General features: G+C 40.1%; 1 protein-coding gene across 5 annotated transcripts in view; it reads left to right on the forward strand.

Annotated features, from left to right (window-relative positions):
* Positions 1–22,857, forward strand: part of NR3C2 (nuclear receptor subfamily 3 group C member 2) — a 201,373-nt gene that overhangs the window by 133,024 nt on the left and 45,492 nt on the right. For all 5 annotated transcript variants that reach the window (XM_035547923.1, XM_050710352.1, XM_035547929.1 and 2 more), the window contains one exon: positions 12,101–12,217. In XM_035547923.1, coding sequence (XP_035403816.1) covers positions 12,101–12,217 — 117 coding nt within the window. The remainder of the gene's footprint in view (positions 1–12,100; positions 12,218–22,857) is intronic.

A 22,857-nucleotide genomic window follows, 5' to 3' on the forward strand; every position in this document is an offset into this window, starting at 1 on the left:
TATAAATTAAATCCTAATTGGTCTTTAGTTTTTACTGAGCAAAACAAATTTTGCAACAGCAATTATGTCAATTAGGCAGAATGATCTTTGAAAGTAGAATGGAATAATTCAGTTTATGCCTTGGTGATGCTGTAATTATGCCCTGTGATGACTTTTATCCTGTTGGTCTAGGTCTGTTTTTTCAGTTTTGTTTCCAGTGGCCACTGTCATTCGGGCTGAAATTTGTCATACTTGTTTTTACCTAAATATCCCTTTTCTTATTGTGAAGGGAAGGCATGATCCCTTTTAAGATCCCACTCTGACGTGCAAATTGTCTGCAAAATTTGGTATGCTTTAATAGATGCCTTTTTAACACTCAGTAATGACTTCATAGGCATTGAAAATGATACAGCATGTGAATTGAGTTATCCATAGTTTTAGTTATTCAAGCCCTGAGATGATTCCTGTGCAAAACATCACCAGTGGGTGACACCGGGGCTTGCTGCCTCAGCACAGAAATGTGTTTTCCCTGTAGCTTTCCCCCAGCTCGCTGATTCTGGTGCTGTAGTCGGATCCAGCTTGGCTGGCTGAATGGGATCACAAGAGCATCACCAGCAAGATGAAGGGAGCTGTGCTAAAATTCGAGATAACTGCTTGAATCAAAGCCTTGCCTGTGTTTTTGCTGGTGAATGAATTCTTGCTCAGCCTCTCGGGCTGGGGTGAATAAGCAGAGGGTGAAGTAGCAGTTTCCAGGGCCACGGGAGGGATGCCATGATCCATTCAGAAGCTGCTTTTCAGGGGGCTGTGAATGATGACTGTGGGCAGGGCTACCCAGCAAGCTTGACCTAAATTCGGGGGAGAGAGGCCTTGGACCCATGGCTCTCTGGTACAGCAGCCTGGAAATTCTGCACTGGCTGCAGGGGGTTCTTGCAGAGACCCAGTCATCTCCTTACAGATTAAAGTAGGTATTGTGATCAGTGTAATATCCTTTCTGGTACTTCATTCTACTTCTGGTTTACGTTTAACAGTAAACATGTTGGGAAATTTCATTATAATCGTCAAATGCTCTGATATGCCCTCATCTTCTTTCTTCTGACTATATCTTCAGCCTTACCCAGAAGAACACAGAGCTGAGGTTCCTGGTAAAGATAAATAAGTGCGTTAAGTTTCTCGATAAATCGAGAAAATAAACAGGAATACTTTTACATATTTCAAAGGGATAAAGCAGGCTCCTTTTTAAACAAGCAAACAAACCCAGAAAACTGTTAAGTTCACCTCAGTGAGCATCTAATAGTACTTTGGTCAACATTTCTGTGTTTGTGATCTCAAGAGATTCTGTTAAAAGCCTCTGACTGTATTGCTTTCAGCCTTTAAAAGAGAATTATTAGTGACCAGGGTTCCAGAGGAAGAGATCTGTCAATGTATGTGCTGGCCATATTTTAAATTGTTGCCATTATTCATAATCATATTCATTTTTATGGATTTAGCATATTTCCAGTCTGATCTGTAGTAAACTGTACATGAAAAATGGAAGAGAAAAATATGCTTTGAAGATAATGTGTCATTCACACAGAATAAAATTTATAATCTGCTGAACATGCTGACTTCAAGAACATAGCAGACTTGAACTTCTTTGTTTTTGCAAACAATTTGGGTAGTTACTTTAAAAATATTAACAGAATATTTTCACTGAGATCAAGAGTTGGGAAAAGTTTTACTGCAGGAAAGAAACTATCTGTTTTTCTGTATCTTATATAAATACCATGAATCTCATTGAAGGAGTCTGCCCAGAATTCCAAATTACAAAATGGAATTGACAAACCCAGGGTTAACACTGACTGTGTGCCTTGATTTTCCGTGTCTGCCCTGTGAGAATAGAAGCTCTTTCTTAGTTTGCCCTCTCAAATGATTGCTGCAAAGACAGTTTGATACATGCCTGAGTGTATCAGTAGGATCGCGAGGCAGACTAAGTGGCTCGAGATAGAATCTCTCCATTCAACTCCCAGGGCCTGTGTACACTTAAAGTATGAATATTTTTATGGAGGTGAATATTTTCAGTAGCGTATTCACCTCTGGGAGCCATACCATCAGCTACGCATCCTTACGTTACGCAGCAGTGCTGCATGTTCCAGAATGCAGCCCCCTCCTCCCCCTTAAACCTTTCCTTAAATGAACTTCATATTTCACACAGATCTTATATCACAGCGTGTACTTCCTAAAATCTGGTTGTAACAGTGAAGCTTAGTGAGCTAGTTGTAGAGCAAGACACAACATCATGTATGTGAGTGCGGCAGAATAGTTGACAGTTTGTATCAGTAAAAGTGGAAGGACATTTTGGTTGCAGTTTGGCTTTCAAATAAGCATCATGCAAAAAAGCATTTGCTGTCCTTCAATACCGTGTCTTGTACATTGAAATTTTCCATCAAAGTGCATGAAAATTTGTAGTATGTCAAGAATGCCTTATCAGATTTTTAGCATGGGAAAGCAGTGGTAGGCATCGTGCACGCAACATGATCTCTTGTAAATCTACCATACATACTGCTCTGCAGATAACAGGATTTAGAGACTTCAAAATTAGTCTTCATTTAAAATTCAAACCAAAATAAGAAATTGGAAACTTGCAGCAGAATAAAATGCTATAAAATATTAGATATCTGAGTTTGTCAAAACAATATCATCTGAACCTTTAATTGTGACTCTGTCTTACTGTATCCAGTATAATCTAAAATCAAAAACAATTGAAAAGAAAACTGACTTCAAAACAGAAACAAATGATTTAGCTCTGTAACAGGATATTTTGGTGTTTGTAGATATTTTTCCTTGGTTTTCCTCCTAACCAGATTTCCAATGCAGTGTGATTTCACTGGATCTGAAATGCTTTGCAAGAATCAGATACTTCGCCTATAAAATATGTTTTTTTTTTTCCTCTTTCTTTTCTGTGCTATTTAGTATGATTCAACATTTCTGCATAAAAAGAGAATTACCGTGTAGTTAAGCTCCTTTTGCAGAGCATCCACCATGCTGCATGGTCAGGTTTAAACTTTGATCATGCTGAGCCAAGAGCTTTGTTGGCTGCTCTGGGCTTCGGGAGGCTCCAGCTCTCCTCCTCACCCAACTGTTGGTGTGGCTGCTTGGTGCAAACTCTGCATCCATCATGGAGATGCAGGTGGGACCCCGCAGCCCAGCTCTCAGAGGAGCCCCAGGGATGGTTGCAGCCCAGGTTTTCTCCAAGTTCCAGCCTGGGGCATATCTTGTGCCAGTGGTTCAGTCCCCCTGGATAACAGGACAGCTGGAACTCCCAGGCAAAGACTTTGAGAAGCTTTCCAAAGTTGTGCAGCATGTTCTAAGCGTGACACAAGCAAATGCGTGTGTCTCAAATAATATAAATTTGTGTGTGTTTTCTTTCTGACTTGTCTCACTGTTGTTAATAGAGTTCATCTCTGCTGGATGGTTTCTCCTGCAGAACACTAGCCTCTTTTAGGCTACATCCCAGGCTCCCTTGCCAAATTTCCTCTCTCCTTGATCCCTCTCATCGATGCCCTTTCAGTCTGCTTAAAATAGTGAGTGAGAATGATTTTTATAACTTCTCATCTGCTTTGCCAGGATCACCAGACGTACCAATTGTTTGTGTTAACCTGGTCTCAGCCCAGTGTGAAAGCAAGTTTCCTGAGGGGGAAGCAGCAGGAGACAGTCTCCGTATCGAAATCGCCAGAGCACTGAAATCAGCCCTCTTTGATGTGCATGGGGAGAGCACAGTAGTATGGCAACTTGAAAACTTCCACGTATCATATTTCCCAAGTTGTTGTATTAGGTGTTCACTGATGGCTAATCCTGGGGAAAGCATATTCCCTGTTTTGGCTGCAGAGATTTAAAGTAGACGTTTGCATGTAGTCTCTATCGATAGGCAGCTGTGATGCTGTAAAAAAAGCACTAGAGGGGACACAGCACTCCCTGCTTCACTTCCAGAAAGAAAGGAAATTGGCTTTATATCCATAGTCACCGTGGGTGGAAGCACTGGTACTTCACCTTTCCTTTCAAACTTCAGCTTTCTGGAGGAAACGTGTGGTAGTCCATGCACAGGGTGTTTGATCGTAATGTAATCCCCACCTGAGAACGACCTGCAGCTCTTTCTCTGGGATACTTGGAAAGAATTGGCAGCATGTATTTCAGTCAGTAGCTTGTATAACATGGTAATGAGAAACAGTAGTTAAACACAAGGTATAAAGCATATAGAAAATTTAGAAAAATAGTGTGTTGCTGGAGTTAACAGACTGTTCTCACTGTTTGAGCACCAAGTAACTGATGTGCCCGTGCTTTTAAAAGCGCCCTAGCTGGATTCTGTAGACCCCGCAGAGAGCGATGCTGTTGAGGCTGTGCTTTTATCCATATCCCAGCTGGTTTTGCACTACTTTGCTTGGGTGTATGAAATGAGGTGTAACCTTTGACTGCAGTGTAAAAACGCCCTATGAAATGACTAGTTACAGGTTGAATGGAGGAAATGACACATTTGGAAGGAAATGAGCAACCTGAAGAAACAGTCGTGGAACAGGAGAGGGGTAGAGCTCTAAAGATGAAAGTAGATAAGGGAGAAGGATAGGTGAGAAAATAAACTTTACTGAAGGAAAGAAAAAAAGGGCGGGGGAAGGAGAATTACAAAATTATAACAAAAAAATGTAGATAAATGAATGTAGATAAATGTAGATAAATGAATAAAAAAATCCCATCCCCAAAAAAATGGGGAGGTGTCTTGGGGTCTAGAACTGGCAGGAGAATGAGAAGCGAGCAGGGAATATCCCAATGTGGTGAATATTTTTCCAAAATCAAAACAAATCTTAATCAAGTCTTTAACTTAATGGAAGGAAAGCTCTAAATTCATGCTTCAGAGAAGGATGTAGACTATACCTATGCAATAAGCACAATTGGTAATAATTACCATAATGGATCAATATTGTTGTCTTGAGCAATTGACAGATACAACTTTTGTCTGCAGCCGAAAAGCGTTTGGTCTGGGGTGGTACGGCCAGAAGAGTAGACCTGTGGAGTGATGAAGGAGATTGACCCTGAAGTGGGTCTGAATTTTGGGAAACCCTGAGATCAGTATCTGAAACACAAACCATGAGCATTCACTGTATAAAAAGAAGGGGCAATATTCATATCTCAGTTCTGTACCTTGTCTGTGGCATTTATAAGCTTATTCTGCATTACTCATAAACCTTAGCATGAGGAACTGAGTTTATTAGTTTACCATGGTCAGACCGGACTGGTTTAAGCAGAGCTGAGGAAGTTAATTACCAAATGCTTCAGGTAGGTCTAGCAATGAGTAACCAACCGCGGAGAGGGACCCGCCGCGGCCGCAGCCCCGGGAGCTGCAGTGGGGAGGAGGGGGCTGCGACTGCACTGGGACTGCAGCTCGGGAGGGACTGCCCTAATCTGTTTCCCAGGTTGTTCGAACCAGTTCAAGAGCAGTAAAACAAGGTTATGTAATTGACATGTGATGTAGCCTAAAATAGTGACTGCAAACATAGGCTGCTGTTGCTGGGCAGTTGTCAACTGCTAAAAAAAAAAAAAAAAAAAAAAACCTCAACTGTGTTACAAATGGACCTTTTAAATGAAAATGCAGTTCTGATTTCCATTGAATAGCAGGCTTTTTACTTTACTTTTTTTTTTAATTGTAAGGAATAGAGGCTGTGGGAAAACTGAAAATTTTGAAAGAGATTCATTTTATTGTACTTATCATGCTGATTTATTTGAGAGTACCTACTGCAGATTGTGAAATAAAACCCTCAGGTATATGCAGTTTGTTTCTTCAAAGTGCAATATAATTCCTTTGAAAGAGAAAATCCTTTTTTTCATATGGGAAATTATTGTGACAAGTTTTAGCAGGGATTTTATTTACATTTGATCTATAAAAAGAAACAGTTTATTTTTATTAATTACAGCAGCTTATGTGGATTACAGTAGTAACAACAGTTTCACAAAATATGCGAAGGTCTCAGAGCTGGCTGAAAGGAGCACATCACATAGCCCCAAGAGCATGGACAAGAGGCTGGGATGTGCAGGATATGTGTTGCAGGAGACAACCCCCTTCATTAGGGCTATGCCAGCAAGCAGGAATTCACGACACGAAGTTCTGTTTGCTGACCAGATACTGCCAAGGTGAGAGGCATCCTTTCCTCCTGCTGATTATCTGCCGCAGGTTTTTTGTGTTTCCTTCAGCAGAGAAAAGTAGCTGCAGGGGCCAGGCTTGTGCCATCGAGGGGCTGGTGGGTAAAGGGGAAGGATGGAGATGAGCAGTAAAAAATGCTTATGGAATTGAGGGAGCTCATAGTGTAGAAGTATAGATATTGAACCCAGATTTTTTTCTTCCCATCATTCATAGGATAATGGGTAAAATGGGTGATTATGCTAGCAAATGCCGACAGAAGCAGCAGGAGGGTCTTCAGATGAGCTTCCCTGTGCTGAGGAGGCCAGTAATAGCATTTAACACCTCTGTGCACCTGCTCGAGCCGGTGTTGGTCAGCACTCAAAGCCTTAAGACTTTTATTGTGTCCTTGTCGTCGTGGGCAAGGGACTATGGGGACATCCGAGCCCTGGTGCTAGCCCAGAGGCTCCAAAGGGATCGTAGCCCTGATGGGCAGCTCCGGGCTGTGGGGCTGGAGGGGAATTCTGGCTCCTTCAATCCCAGGCTGGCCTCTGCTGCAGGAAGGCAACTTTGCCTTAGTTTTATGAGTTAATGCATTAATTCTCTTTGTGGATGGAGAAGGAAAGTTTGTGAATTTCACATGCGTTTTGATATGCTTCAGTGAGATGCTATTTTAGAAGTTGAGGTTTTTTAAAGCTTGTTCTGCTTTGTTTGCTCCTTAGCTGCCGCTCCTGTTTTCTCACTTTCCCCTCCTTTTGCGAGGCTTCCTCAATCGCATCTTTGTTTTGGGTCCCAAAACACGCTGCTGTTTCAGAGGCCGGCTTTCGGACTTTCTCCTTGCCTTTCCCAGGGGATGCTGCAGTAGCCCCAGCCGAGGAAAGAGAGCATCAGCTCCCGGGTGAAGGTGGGCAATGCCTCCGGCACAAGGCAGGGAACGAGGCAGCAGGGCTGCAGGAAAGGAGCTGGGTAGCGGAGCGGAGCCCGAGCGAGCATGAGTCAACCAGGCAATGCAATTGCCAAAAGACAAATGTGGTGCAGGATTGTATTAGCAGGAGTGTTGTGTGCAAGGTGCAGGAAGTAACCATGTTATTGTGCTTAGCGATGGTGAAACTCAGCGAGAGAAACGCGTCCAGTTTTGGGCGCTACGTTTTATGAAAGAAAGCAGAGAAGAATAAGAGGAATGATGACAGATTTAGGAAGCATGACCTGTGAGGAAAGATTGAGAGAACTGGATTTGTTTAGTCTAGCAAAGAGATGGGGAACATACATTTTTCGATAAGCATGAGATTGTTGTAAAGGAGATGACAGTCTATTACTCTGTGTGTCTTGGGGGGAGTGCTAACTTCTCTCTCTGTTGCAAAATATTCCTGTTAAGCTTAACTGCAAAGGGAAAAAATACAGCCTAAAGGCTCACTGATCACTGGCCTAGTCACATAGTTTGCAGGGAAGTTGCAGAAAACCTTTCCTCGGAAGGTTCGTAGGCAAATTTAGAGGGGTGAAAAAAATCTGCCTGAACTATGAAGCTAGTCTTATCTTGCTTCTATGAGTGGGCTTGAATTAAACAGTCTTTGGATCCTCTTCCAGCACTACGCTTTTTTCTTTTCTTTTTTCTTTCTTTCCCTTTTTTTTTTTTTTTTACGTTTAACACTTGATCATAGTAGTTGCCATTTTAACAAGAGAGCAGAAATGTAGAGGACTTAGTAATGACTTGCAGTTCCTGACTTAGACTTTGAAAAACTTTAAAAAAAAAAAAGGCAGCAGCGAGAACATGTGGAATATTTCACAAACTGCTGTAATTTTCTAATTTTGCCATAGACAGTAACAGAAATATTACTGGCAAGAAATATTTAGACCCCATTCCTACTGCGGACTTGCATGGCTTGATGTATCATGAAGAGTGCAGTAGCGCTCTGCCCGCATATATGAGCTCATCTGAGCAAGTCGCTTTTTGGGACTGGTGGTTCAGTCATTATGCTGGAATTTTAAAGTGGAATTTTAAAGCACAACTGATGCTGCAGGTTTCTGCTGCAGCCTTATTTGGGCAGTAATTCATAGGCCAGATAAGAACTGCTTTTTTTCCTCCCTCCTTCTGAATTTTGCTTGTTCAAGAAAATGTAGTAAGAGGATAAGACTCAAGTTCATGAGTACTTCCTTTTTGTTTTCGTTCGTAGTCCTATAAAATTAGGGAATCGAAGACTTTTAAATGCTTTTCAGTTTTCTCATCTGTGAAATATTTTTGTGTGTGGTTTATTTTGTGTCTTCCTGTGGGATATGGTGACATAGTAACCTGAAAAGTGCAAACTCAAATATTCCTTCAGCTGTACCATGAATATAACAGACCTTTATTTCTTCTTAGTATGCAACAGTGTAGTACGTATTCATTATTTATTTTGAACAGGAAATTTTCCTGGCATCTTTTGTATCTATGTATTTTAAATGGAATAGGAATTACCTCATATAAATGCACTTAATGAGGGCATATATAAAAATCACTTTCATCTTAATGCATTAGCACATGGGAGATGAGAATTTGATATCTACTCTGTCGCTTTCCAGCCCACTTGTGGGTGATTAAACTGGATAAAAAGAATAACTGGGTTAAGCTAAGTACAAGCTACACAGAAAGATCAATATGCTTCTTGAGAGGGTTAGAGATCTAGCCACCACAAAAGCAACAGCCTCCTTGCAGGATGATCTCTATCACCTCACTGAGAACCTGAAGAGCCTGGGAGGTCTTGAGAGAGTCACATCAGTCTCAGATGTGTAGGTTTTGTTTGGTTTTGTTTTATTTTGAAGTTTATGGGCATGAGTGAGGATCATGCTGCAGGAATGGAAGATTCTGATTCATTATGAGAGTCTTTGCTTTACTAACTTATTTTTCAGAATCAGTTTTATTTCAGAAATAATATTTTGATTGCATGGAAATCTGAAGCTTTTTTTCATAATAGGTGATGATAAAAAATCATTTTCAGGTGAAAATTTTTTCTTTATTATGTGATACTATACTATACATAGAAGGTTTGCCTAAATACTGTTCTCTTCTCTTTTTTAAGGGTTTTCAAGTTATTTTCGTTAATGTAAGTTTTAAGATGGCCATGGTTATTTAATTAATAAAGAATTAAATTAATAAACAAGAAAATAAAAGAAATTTGACGATCTCTCTGATCTACAAAAGACATTTGCTTACTAGAAAAACTACTTACAGATTTTGTACCATATGTTAGTATTCAGAGATACACGATTCAAAAACTGAGGAGCCTTTACTAAATTATGTTTTCTGAAATTATTTAGCCTAGAGTTGATGGCTTAGAAAGTAATAATTACAGGATACCTAAACCATTTGAAGGGTGACTTATGGAAGTACTCAGCTATAGTGGGAGGATTCCTTATGAAGTCACCATGTGACAGTGATCGAGGCAAATAAACGTTTCTACAATATTTAAGAATGTGACCCAAGTAATTATCGTGGAGTACATAAATGTTAACCTCTTTTTATTAAACTCATTAGCTTTTGAAAGCAGTAATGAAAAATGTTGACTTAACAGGTGTACAGTTTCGTAGAACAAACTGCCTTCAGGGAGATTCTGCAATGGGGTTCATTTTGCAGCATTAGAGCTGACTTGTCATATTAATAGCCTGCACCCGCCTGTGAAAGCCTAAAAATGGTATTGCAGTACTCTGTGATGTACAAAGGACATTGTAGGAGCACTGAACAATCGTACTTACATTCCTCACAAAAAAATAACCGTTTTTCCCTTCTCTCCACAAAATCAGTATAAGAATCCAGATACCAGTGTTTGTAAAGGTATATAAACCATCTTTATGCTGTGTATCATTATTTTAAACACTTGTGTTTTCCATTTTAATTTCACTTTCATGCTGCTGCTTCTTTAGGAGATGTGTTCAGTACGGAGCAAAAATGCAAATAGGAATTAAGTACATTCTTCTCTTGTGTATCTGGTTTTTGTACAGATCACTCCATACTATAAACATTACGTGATAAGCAGGTTTTCAGTCTCTGTTTAGCTAAGAATTTTATCTTTTTATTATTTTAGCAGGCCTACTTAAAGATCAGCTGATGGATATTGATGCTGTCACTAAATTATTGTTCATCTTGAACTTGTCTGGCATAACTTCATGAGTTTCATTTCATGAATTATCTTGCCCATGTTTTATTGTTTTTCGGCAGTGCCACGGTGCTAGGTGAAGTCCCTTAATAAAAGCACTGACTTGTCAATCTGCTCGGTGGTTAGACATCTAAAACGTTATTATCTAAGTGACAATAACTTTGTGGTATTACAGTAACACTTTGCTTACTCAGATAAGGTTGAACCAATCTTTGTGTGAGATGCTCAGTGAAGAGATGCAAGAAATAGCCCAAATTTGAGTTCACTGTCTAAATAGATAACGTTGACTAGGGGTGAAAGGAAGTCAGATGTAGAGATAGAAAATTACTTATCTGAAGTTGTAAGGCAAATTCCTGAAAGAACCTAAAATAGAAGCCAGGTCTCCTGTGTCCCATGAATATTCTCTTTGACTTTCCCCGAGGAGGCATTTGTGTATTGTGGAAAATGCCTTGGCAAAAATATCTTAAACCTCTTGTTCTGCAGCAGCTTTGTCCCCTTATTGAGCCTATGTCTTTGCTTCCTCTTCCCTGTATGCACCAGCCTCTTGCACCGCTGTCACTTGCTTCAGTTGTTGGCATGGACATTCATGCTCTTTGTCCAGTTCTTGGTTTTCTTCACATCTCATCTTCATTTGGGTTTTGGCTTAGGAGTCTCTCTATTTTGTTCCTCATTGGTGTAACTGCAGTTGCAATCCTATTTTTTTCCTCTGTCTTGTGCGTCTTTGTTACTAACTTGTGTTTAGCTTACAGACTAATGAGTTTCTTACCTTCTTTCTAAAATGCCTCTCCCCAGGGCTTGGTGTAGTTCTTACAGTGCCAGCTACGTACACCTGCAGCACACTGTTGTATTTTACACTGGACTATTCTCTCAAATTTCAGGTGCTGGCAAATCCTGCAGCATTGTACTTCTGTGAGCTGCGTCCTTTCCTTTCATCCTTCTGGAAGCTCTTTGTATCACTTTTTGTCACATCTGCTGCAAGATGCTTGTTGTGGCCTCCCTGCATCCCAGTGTGCCATCTCTGGATTCAGGCAGCTCAAATAATCTTCCTCTTTCTTTTCCTGTCATGCTGCACTAACCCCTTGTGGCTTCCTTTCTTCCACATCCAATTCAAGCACCTTCTTTTGAAAAGTCCATGTATGTGGTGCTGCCCTTGCCTGGCACACCACATCCGTTTGCTCTACCTACATTACTCCCACAAAGCAAAACTCCTTTCGAGTCTTCAAGTTGTTAAATGCCAGCCTATTTTCCTTCTTGCCATGTATTTCCCTTCTGCTAAATGTTGTGTATTAAATACCTGCTGTCTCTTCATGAGTGTTTCTGTGGGGCTTTGCAGAACTGAAGTAATATGTTGTGATTTAAACCTGCTTTGGTAAACCCTTCAGAAATCTGCTATATAGAAGAAGGTATTAAATCAGAAATCAAGCACTCTGTGAACTGGTTAAAGAAAATAGAGTGTATTCAGAACATCAACCTCCACCTGGCATTTCTGCCTCAGGTTGTGATCTTCTTTGACACGAGACTGGCCCTTGGGTTTATAACAAAGAGGTGCTGAGCTGCTTTGTGGTACTGCACATATAAGGATATTTGAAAAAGATCAAACCATTTGTTGTATCAAGAAAAAAAAAAAGTGAAGTCCTGCTTAGAAGAAAGAGCTCTTTCCCAAATTAAGCAGAATAAAAGTTCATAGTAAGGCCCGTGATAAGTTACCAAGGTTATTGGGAAGACCAAAGAATGGGATTGGGAATTTCTGCATTAATAAGAAACCCAAAGTGACTGCACAATGAGAGGAAAAGAAATGGGAATTATTTAAATACATACTCTAATAAAGCATTTTGGTTTTTGGTTCATTCAGGACAGCACAATTATCTGTGTGCGGGAAGGAACGACTGCATAATTGATAAGATTCGGAGGAAGAACTGCCCAGCCTGTCGATTACAGAAATGTCTGCAAGCTGGAATGAATCTAGGAGGTAAGTAGAATATTAATAGTTTGGTCTCTTAATTTGATTAGGCAAAAATATTGGAAATGTGCAGCCTTTTTATAGTTCTAGCAGCTGCATAATCTCAGAAGTTTAAGGTGGAATTATCCTGAAGAAGTGCTTAATAGCTAATAAACTATTGTCATTCTAAATCAGCTTTTGGAGATATGTATTCTATGGCTCAGAAAAAAGAAAAGTGGGTGTTTTATGATGACAGTAATTTTACTGGAATCTCATATAGCTAAAAGTGTTAAGGCTTCAAGGCTTGCATAATTTTTTTTGGTGATGAGCATTCTCTAGAATACTAAAAAACATTTTATACCATCGTGAAAAACAAATGCACACACAGTGAAACCTCTCAACTTTTTTTGTTGATGCTTATTCGACATTTATATTGATTCATTTCTGCAGCTGTTTGTATATGCAATTACTTTGATGATGTTACTCCGTCATTCATATGCCAATAACAAAAGGCAAAAACTTTTCTTAATAATTAAAAGTATCTTGAAAACTGTATTTTAACAAAACTTATAATAGTTTTTTCCATTGTTTTAATTCTTCAATTACAATGTCTACACAATTCTGGCTGTGCTTCAGTAGGCATCTTGTTACGAGTCATCTCCCTGAGCAAATTGTATTATAAATCACTTTTTCCCCCAACTCTCAGGTTTACTGTAGAGTCTGTGACTGGGGGTTTGGGTACTGTTACAGGTCCTTTCCCTGATGCACAGAGTAACCATTTCCTTAGGATGTTTTTACTGTTCCAGAAAGTTATAACATGGTCACATAATTGCTCCAAATTCTTTCCTCTCAATTATTTTTTTTATCCACCTGGGCCTATTGTTAGAACTGGTTTAGTTTAGTTCTATAGACACATTTAGCTGCTTGTCTTTCATAGGTTCTATGCAAAATGCAGGCTCATGTGTGCTTCCTGATGCCTTTTCTACCTCCCCATCTTCTTTTTTGTGCCTTATCTTGTGGCAGAAATGCTCAAGCAAGCTGTTCCTCACTCTTTGTGGAGAGTAGCCCTACCTTTTTCTCCCATCAGGACCTTTTTCACCCCCCTCTGCCAGTTTTGAGATACTGCATTGCCCCCTAGGCCCCTTGTTTCTGATTCCTAAAGAAGAAGAGGCCAAATTGCTGGGCATAAACTTAGTTTGATGGGGTTGCTTTTTGCACTTGCCAGAGTGCTGTAAATGAGGAATACATGGAAAAATCTTCCCTTTTGTTGGATCTTGGTAGTCTGCTGGAATTTGTTTGCAATTACTGATCTTCATTTAATGACTTAGGAGGCAGAGCCTATCTCTACAATGCAGTTGTAGAGGTGTGCAGATGAACTTTGTGGTTTTAGCTGTTTTGATGATTTCCTTCACTTAGAGAAACTAAGATGAAATTCTCACTCCTGATTCAATCCCTTTCTGCTACATAAGGGAACTTAAATGGCATAAAACAGTCCTTCCATCATTGCGGTGGAGGAGATGGTAGGGACATGGCTGCGGATAGGGATGCAATATGGTGCCTTGTGCATGGTCCAGTAGAGAAAGGCCAGGTTGGAGGCAGGGGGAGGACTGCCAGAGAGAAGGTGCCTGCAGCCCAGAGACAGGGCTGCCAAATCATGCTAACAGACCTTTCAGTCTTTCAGCTGGCCCCAGTCTGGCAGGAAACGTTGATGGCTTAAAGCCATTAGCAGCTTAAGTCCTCCTTCCACGGTGGTGCACTTTGCATTGGGCATCTTTGGAGGAGCAACACAGCATCTCAAACTTAATTTTGGGAACTTACATGTGCCATTGCAGGGGTTTCTGATATGATGGAGATCATCATGAAAAAAGACGTTGAAGTGGCAAGAATAGTTATTAATGCAGATTTGAAAACAGTAATTTTCTTTTCACAGAAATTTCCAAGGTTTGGTACTAAGAAACAATTTTTCATAATTAACTTGAGTATACAGTGTGTGTTCATATTATTATGAAGATACATGATAGCTTGTAGTTTCATCAGTGGACAGCCTACTTTTGCCAAGGATATACACTACTCCAATAAAAATTGACTTTTACCTCTTTCTAGTTTGAACTTATAACAAAAACATGCAAGTATTTTGTTAGGCATTGTGAACAGTAAAGAGCTGGAGGAAAATGAATTTATAAATGTGATTTAGTTTAAAACCTATTTGCAGCATAGTACTCTCTCTAGCTGAGTCACACTGCACAGTGCTGTGCTCTTTGTGCGGTAGATCTAATTTAAGCTCTCACTCTCCAAATAGAAGCAAAGGTAAACACAAAAAACAAACGGCATTGGAGATGCCTATGTGTCTGGTTCATGGGAAAAATAGCAAGATGATATGCAAAAGGGTCATAAGCGTAGCTCAGGGCTGAGGAGTGGGCAAGCTGCTGAAGCCATGGACGTTTCTTTTCTACTTTTGGATGATTACAGTGATTTATGCACTCACTTTGATGGGGGTATAAAGCAGTTGATACAGAAGAACTGTTGCTGTACAGAACAAGTTCCTGTCTTCCATGGGCTGGAAAAAAATTTGACTCTCTTTTGCATCCCTCTCTGTCTACAGGGAGGTTGCACCCCAGGCTGCCACCCAGCTCCCAGTTACCACAATAGGGTGTTTTAGAAAGCAAAGAGAAAACATCTTGTAATGTGAAAATTTCTGATTGTCTTCCTACTGTAACTGAAGCTACTCATCTCTGTAGTGGAAAACTGGAAATCAGAAAGATTTTTCCATGTTTCCTGCAACATGTTTTTGCTCAATCTCTGATTAATCTACTGATCTTTCTTGGTGTTTTTTTTTTTTTTTTTTTTCCCAGTTATATTCTTTCTCAATTTTTCTAATGTTCTTTCTTTTGTTTACTGTGCCAAAGTGTTGCAGGTTTGTTTTGATCAGATATCTTCAACTTCCCAGCATGCTAACTGTTTTTTCTATACAAAAAAATAATATTTTGATGTGTGGCAGCATGCCATGCTTTAAGCACCTTTTACAAAAATACGTGTAATTCAGTGCTACAAACTACACCTTTTTATGAATGCTCAACCAAATTAATGTAGCAGTTTTATTGTTTACCTTCTCCTTTTGTTTGTTGAAAAATTGTAGAGTTCTCCATGCTCTTATCCTCTAATAGTCTTTAGAGAATTATTCATCAAGTCAGCAAATAATTTACCTAATTACGTTCTTTTCTCGATTTTTGTTTTGATTTCATAAGAAGCATCTGCAACCTGTAATTTCTGCGAAGCTGAAGTTGCCAAATACCAAATTAATTCATCCTACTCATTTCTAGAAAGTGTGCCTGTGCACTGCAGACAGACATATCCCTTCAGCAGACAGGACTCTAAAACTTTTTTGGGAATCATAGTTTGTTTGTTGTGTGGTTGTTGTTTTTTTTAAACTCCAGTGCCATATGCTAGACTTAATTATTGGAAGAGATTCAGAGTGAGCAACTGCACTATGAAGGTATGCTGGCCCATTTTTGGTTTATGCTCTTTTCAAGATTCTGTAATTAATTTTCAGTTAATTATGGACCAGAATGACTTCATGAGTTGTGAAGTTTCTTCCAGCATACGCTGTGATCAGATTTGTCGAGTCTCTCACTTCCGCACGAGACATTTTCGTTCAACTTCCACCTCGCGCTGTCGTTCCTTACTCACACCCGGCCCCACAGCAGCCCGGGCAGGTCGTGCTCAGACCCTGTAGCCCCACACAGGTGCTCAGCGTGGCTTCCTGCACACCACCAGCTGTGCCCAGCAAGGCAGCAGCCTCCCGGTTTCACTCTTGCTGCACACCACGCTCTGTGCTGAAAAGCTGGAGAAGGGAAATTTTGTGTGATGTGGCTTGAGAGGACCCCATCCCACCACTGCCCCTTTTACTGGCAGGTTCGTCCTTGCCCCTCTGGCGTGACCTAGTGACCAAGCAGCCCTCCTGCTGCTGCTGCGTGAGCACTGAAGGTCCCTCTTCCGCTATATGATGCGTTATATATGCTTATACGACAAAAAGGTCAACACCTTTTTGGTGTAGGACCACAATCCCTTCCTGCCTCAGCTCCCATGTAAAGCGGTTCTGAGACTTAGCAGCTCTGCTCTCCCACAACAGTAAGCAGAGAGCTTGCTGAAGTACCCTTCAGATATTGAAGGGAAATAAAGTAGATTTCACCTTGCAAATTAACATAGTTCATCGCTCTGTCTGCAGAGACTGCCTGTGAAATCTGAATCTTGGTTTTGCATACATTTACATATGTAAGACACTTCATGCACAAGATGCTGTGTGTGATTTGTAGTCTTTGCTTGCACATCTCCTTATTTTTTATACATTAAAATATTTCAATAATCTGAAAAATAGATTAAATGAGAGAATCAGTAATAAGACAGTATTTCACCTTTTTGCCCAGCTTTCCATTTTCTGTTTAATAACTTATACTAGTAGAGATTTGAAACTACGATATTATTTTCAGTTACGGCAGCTTATGTGTTTATATTTTTTAATATCTTTTTGAGAGAAAAAAAGCAGTTGGGAGAAAAGGAAGAGAAAAAAAATACAAGTATAAGAAAAATGAAAACTAAGAAGAACTTAAATACAGCACCTCTTGGTCTACCAGCTTACAACTAACCAAGGTTTCATAAATCTGAAAGGAAAAAAAAATCCTATGTGTAAGAAACCATAAAGCAATTTTGAGTACATGTATAGTTAATTTTTATTTTTCATTTAAAATTTAACTGCAAAGCATTTTGAAATGCCAATTAACTTCAACTGCATTTTTATTTGTGTTTATTATGGAGCATTTTCCTCTTAGGGAATCAAGTCTTTTTTTTTTTTTTTTTTCAACCTGAAAATTCAGCTGGATTCGTGTTAGTTCTTCTGAGAGACTTTTACCAATATACAGCAAAAAGTTGTTCATGGTTTTTGTAAAGCCAAACCTCATGTTGTCAATTTTTCTTGGATTTTAGCTGGACCAACCTGATTGTGGTACCTACTGTTGTTTCGGCTGTCACTACTATTGTTTCAAAGAGCATTCTTTCTTTTCTAGATGCTACAGTTTAAGAAAACATTTGTGTTAGAAATCCCTCAAATTATGAGATTGTGTTAAAATCTGTGCTTTCTCCTAGCAGAGAAAGTGCCACTGATTTCCCTGCTTTTATTTGCAGTGTCTGGTGTATTGAGCCCAAGTCAGTAAAGAACCGTAAGAGGTTGTAGCCTGCAACCATACTGCCTTGTACTGTGATTTTGTTAGGTCTCATAAATTTTGCCTGTGCTCTAAGATGGTTCAAAGGGGAATATCCATGTTGCTGCACAGAGTCCATGTTGGTGACTTCAGAAGAGCTCTTCCTGAGTGAGGGCCAGCTGCACTTAAGGCAGTGCTGTTGCTGTACCACCTCCCCACCCTGCTTTTGGTGAAGATACCAAAAAAAAAAAAAAAAAAAAGAAGCAATCTTCCTCTTTGGGATCTTGTAAGAAACTAATTTGTTCAGCAATGAGTTTTTCCTACTTTGCATCTGTTTTCATCCATGTTACAAGATACTGCCCTTGTCCTGCTCCTGATGTGACCCCACTAAGGTTTCATCTGAACCATCCTCAAGAATAGTTTAGGTAACTATTTGAACAGTCACTTGAACCAACAATTAAGAAACTCTTTGGGAATGATGAAAAAATGCAGAATTTTGAAGAGAGCTGGTAATCTCTCAGGCATTGATTAAAAAACAGTATTGAAAGACTGTTGTACTTTGCATTTTGCTGACGATTTTGTTTCATAAATGATGTCAGCTCAAGAAGGCACACTGCAGCAGTCCAAAAGCACACAAGTCACATGCAGCAATACATAATCAAACTCATAATCAGGTTCCTGTTCTCAGTCCCTCTTTGTTTTTTCAAGTTTTGCTAGTTTCAGCTCTGCCTTCTGACTCGCATCCAGCTGCCAGCTCTGTTTGTCTTTCCTCCAGGAACAGCCTTTCAGGCTTTTGGCAAAGGCCTGCTGAACTCTAGACTTCCCTGTTTCATCTGCTGGATGCTCCATCACGCCATTCATGGCATAACGCCCTCGGCTGCCAGCTTTGCAAAGGAGTTGCAACTTTTCAAGTCTCCTGCTGGGAGTACGTGCCCCGGCCTGCTTGGTGTCACGTGGCGGCCCTGTGCATGCAGGCTCTCTGAGGTTTTGTCTGATTTCAGCAGTATACCTCTCTCGATGCATGGGCTCAAAGGGTGCTCTGTCCTGAGCTGGCCATGTTGCGCACTTGGGATTTTGCTTCGGTTAGAACCAAAAGGCTAAGAGAGGCAATCAGAGCCTTCACAGAAGAAGGTTTAGGTCCTCCCAGGAAAGGTGAAGAAAAATCCCCAACCTTTGTGCCGTTATGCGATGCAACTGAAACAAAGCAGTGGATCCTGCTTGGGTGCTATCTGTCAGGTGTTGGCTGACTGTCTTTTGTGGATTCAGACTGCAGTGCCCATGAGCTCTTAAACTTTTCTGTTTTTAGGGCTTCACCTCCAGAATGCTCTCAGGATAGAAGACATCTGTGTCTTCTTTGCTCCCTTGCACCAAAGTTGACTCCCCTTTTCACCCGCGTCCTGGTATAGTACTTCTCTGCCTTGTGGGGAATTTAAATTTAACAACCTGTTCTCCAGCAGATCCTGAAGTGAATTGTTGTTTTTATTTGTCACTCACAAAGATGCATAAAAGCAAGCAAGCAAGCCCATTACACTTCTGTTTATTCTTTTGTCTCATTATGCTGGAGCAGACCAGAATCCCCTTAGCTATTTCCAAAATTCTCTTTGCACAGCTCTTGATATTTTGTTTTTTCCTGAATCACCATATTATTGCATTTCCTTCCACAGTGTTGTGAGTCCATTTCCTTTTCACTCTTCCCCACAGTAAAACAGTAGTCCCTGCTATGAAAGTATGCCTGTGTCTCCCGTTCCTCTTTCCAGAGCTGCTGGTTATCGCCAGAGCCCTTCTGAAACCTCACCCTGCGGTCTGTGATGGTGTGTTTCCGTTTCTCGCTTCCCCTTCACTGCAGAAAGCTGTAGAAGCAAGAGGAACTTGTCCTTTTAGCTTCAGCAGAGCCATTGCTTCAGAGTTTCCACCTGAGTAAAAAGATGTGAAGGTTTGACTTGCTGTTTCTGACACTACCTTGGGCAAATTATACTAGGCTCTCTGTGCCGAGCAGCAGTTTTTGTTAAAACCCTCAATAGTTTCCTACAGGCATGCTGTGGGCCAATTTGGAAGAGCCTACCGTAAAACAATGAGAGTGACCAGCAGTCTTAAAACCTTGACTGGTGGAGACAGATTGAGTTAGTTGGCATTGTTTAGTCCAAAAAAAGACTGAAGGGAAGGTTGAAAAGAAGAAAGATACAGGTGTCTTCAAAAACATGAAGTATTGCTGAAGAGGAGGAGGAGATGATCTGCTTTCTGTGTCTGTGAAAGGCAGGGCAAGAAGTAATGAGCAGCAAGGAAGATTGAAGTGAGGAAATGGAAAACTAGAATAGTTAGTCTGGGAAAGATGTGAGGTCTGTCACTGGGTGTCTCAAAGACAAACATTTGTCAGAAGTGATGAGGCTGCAGCTGGTCCTGGTCTGAGAAAGAGGATGGATCGTACAGCTGTCCTACATCTCTTCCAGACTATGATTAATGTTAGGTAAGCAGACCGAAGTTAACTAATTTGTGTGCAAATCAAAGAAATATGAAAATGTTACTTCCATGTGACAAAAAGACATTTGAGATTCTCTATCTCTGTCCTCTGTGTGACAGCATGTTTTGAAGAAGCAATGATGCTAAAACTCTGCAAATTGTGTGCTCTTTCTTGTGACGTTGTGTTGCTTTTTCGATTGTCTGCTACTTTGGCACTTCACAGGTTTCAGCTTGACTCTAGAGCTGTGGTTTACTCCTGTAATGTCACAGAGAAAATTATTCAATCACAGATTGTGCCTTAGCACGTGAATTTGTTGTTCTTTCTCCTTGTTCTCACATATGTAGTTTGCTTCAGAATTACCTTAGTAACTTGTATTTTGTTTTGAATCCTGTTTCTTTCTTTTTTTCCACCAATTCCCAAGTGCATGGCTTTCCATTTTTAGTATCTGTGTTTTGCTAAACCAAGTGTGAGAAGTAGCAAGGATACCTGGCTCAAAAAGCAGACTTTGGAGTTAGATGTTAGTAGAAGGAACAATCCACGGTGGGTTTTGAAGGAAATTTAGAGCAAACTTAAGTCTTAGAAGTACACAAGAGGCAAGAAGGTGGTGTTTAACAAATAGGAAAACAAAGTGAAGGCACCAGTCAGCATGTTTGTGAGCCACCCAGTACCACACAGTTTCCTGCAAATTGACGTGGGTGATTTATGTGCTCTGGGTGTAAACTTGGGTAGCTCTTCTCCCCCTTCCTCCAGTGCCGTAATGTTTGAGTAATGGAAATCTTCCCTGCATAACATCCCTGCAGAAGGAGCAAGAGAAGGAAGACATGGTGAAACATGAGCTTACAAGACCAGTCCATCCCCAGTGAGGAGATTGGTCAGTAAGGAACAGAGGAGATCCCAATGTGGGATGATTCTCATGCCTCAAAGCCATGCTGTTGTCATACTGGAAAGAAAGCAAGCTGAGGAAACTTGTGTGGGTCTGCAGGTGGCCCAGGCACATTCAGGCATGTCATTTACATATCTCTTCAGAGAGGCATGTGTCAGTTGTAGTCATTATTGGCATTTCATACACAACTATTTCAGCTTTGGGAGAATTTAGAAATGTGCCACACTGTCAGTTGTGAAGAGATACTCCGGTCGTATGATTCAAATCATACTTACGGGTAATTTTGCAGAGTTGCATTTTCCCTGGAAAGGTTGTTAATATCACAAAGTAGTACATACGGGACGTTTTTACAAATGTTCAGGGTGATTTAGTAAAGCAGGTGATTAACATGGTTATATTCTTTTTTATGACTAATCATGAACTGATGAAAAATATGGTTGATAAGATTGCAGAAGATAAACATCCAGCTTATATTTCATAGATAGGATTGCTGTTCTGGTAAGCAGGGCAGAGGATTTCTAGAAGATGAAGGACAGACCAGCAGCAGTAGAATCTATAAGAAATAAGGTCATTTGAGAGAAATCATTTGAGACTTGATGAAAACAGAGGATATGGAAATCAGGCAGGTGAGGAGACGTGTCTCAAAAAGTTTTGCTGCTTGGGAAGAATACCAGAGGTGATGTGCATAATGAAGTAACAAGAAAGACCACAAAGGGAAGTGCAGCACTTACGAAGTTGAGCTCTAGTAGTAGTAGTGAAGGAATGAAAATGACGTATTTAAAGCATGGTGCACTCTAGCATGAAGTGGAAGCATGAGCACTCAAGATTCAGAATGAGAGGTGCTGTGAAAGTGTTTGCTTGTTGATGATTTTGAAAAACTCTGAACATGTTGTTGAGTAGCCGTGTCTCCAATGTAGATACAAAGAGGGTATTTGACACACAGTAAATGTCTATAGGACTGTATCAGGAGCAATCGAGATGGCTTAGTGTTATGATCAGAGTGAAGGGCACATAAATCACAGAACAGGCTTGGTATTGGGTATCAACCCAAATAAAATCAGGAGAGAAAACTTGGATGAGGAACGCCTGCAGAAGGTTGGATGAGAATGGGTATCTTGGGAGGGAGGTTGTCACTTGGCACAAGGCAGAAACCAGTGATCATAGCCAAGAGCATTCAGTCTGGTACATTGGAAGATTTCAAAATCTGTTCTCCAAAGTTTCACTAACTTCATTTTTAACCAAATTATTACCAATGCCAACAGCTCAAACTGCTATCGTATTGTTGCTGCAGGTGTGGAGCTGTAGGTGAAAAGTGCTGGAAATGTAAGTGACTTATACTTTGCATTCTTTATTGGTATTTTACTGCTAGTCTTTAAATCTATTTGATGAATAGTTGAAACTAGCGATGCATTTAGTAGACAACAGCTCAAAAATCATAGAATTTGCCATCCATTTGATGAATGAATAAATAATCAGTAAAATATGAGTTATGGGAGTATCTGAAAAGGACTGATTAAGATTGGCTTTCATCAAAATTATAATTTTATTTTGTAAGCTTTTTTTAAGGCTTTGTTTGTGGGATGATTTAAATATTTAGTAAATACATTTCTTTTGAAATTAATGAAGAAGCACAAAAGGGAGTTTTATGTACCAAAAATGTTAGCTGTGAGGCTGTATTATGTCAGTTTGGGATTTTATATGAAGTATATGTGGGGGAAATTTTCATACTTTAGACATTTCTCATTAAAAATCTTTATCAAAAACAGCTTGATTTGATTTTAACAGGAAACCACTAATTGGCATTTTGTAAAAGTTGTTCCCACACGGGGAGTAGTACCCCTATGAAACTGTTATTTTTCAATTAATTATCACTTTGAGGATTGCTGAGAAACAAGCAAATGTGTTAGACATTTTCCCTGACAACCTAAATATTCCTGTAAAATGCACTTTGGAACTCAGCTTTCTTTTGTCACTTTTGTCCGTTATCTCTTCATAAATGCATAGCCCGAAGCTCAGCATAGCTTAAAAACGGATTAATTCCTCCTGTCTTCTCTTCCTAAACCTTCCCCAGTGCCTTCTCTTCTTGATTGCTGGGGACAACATCACTGTCTCATCAGACAAGTACATAACCTGA

This window comes from Cygnus atratus, chromosome 4 (genome assembly GCF_013377495.2).
Source record: "Cygnus atratus isolate AKBS03 ecotype Queensland, Australia chromosome 4, CAtr_DNAZoo_HiC_assembly, whole genome shotgun sequence".
NCBI lineage: Eukaryota > Metazoa > Chordata > Aves > Anseriformes > Anatidae > Cygnus > Cygnus atratus.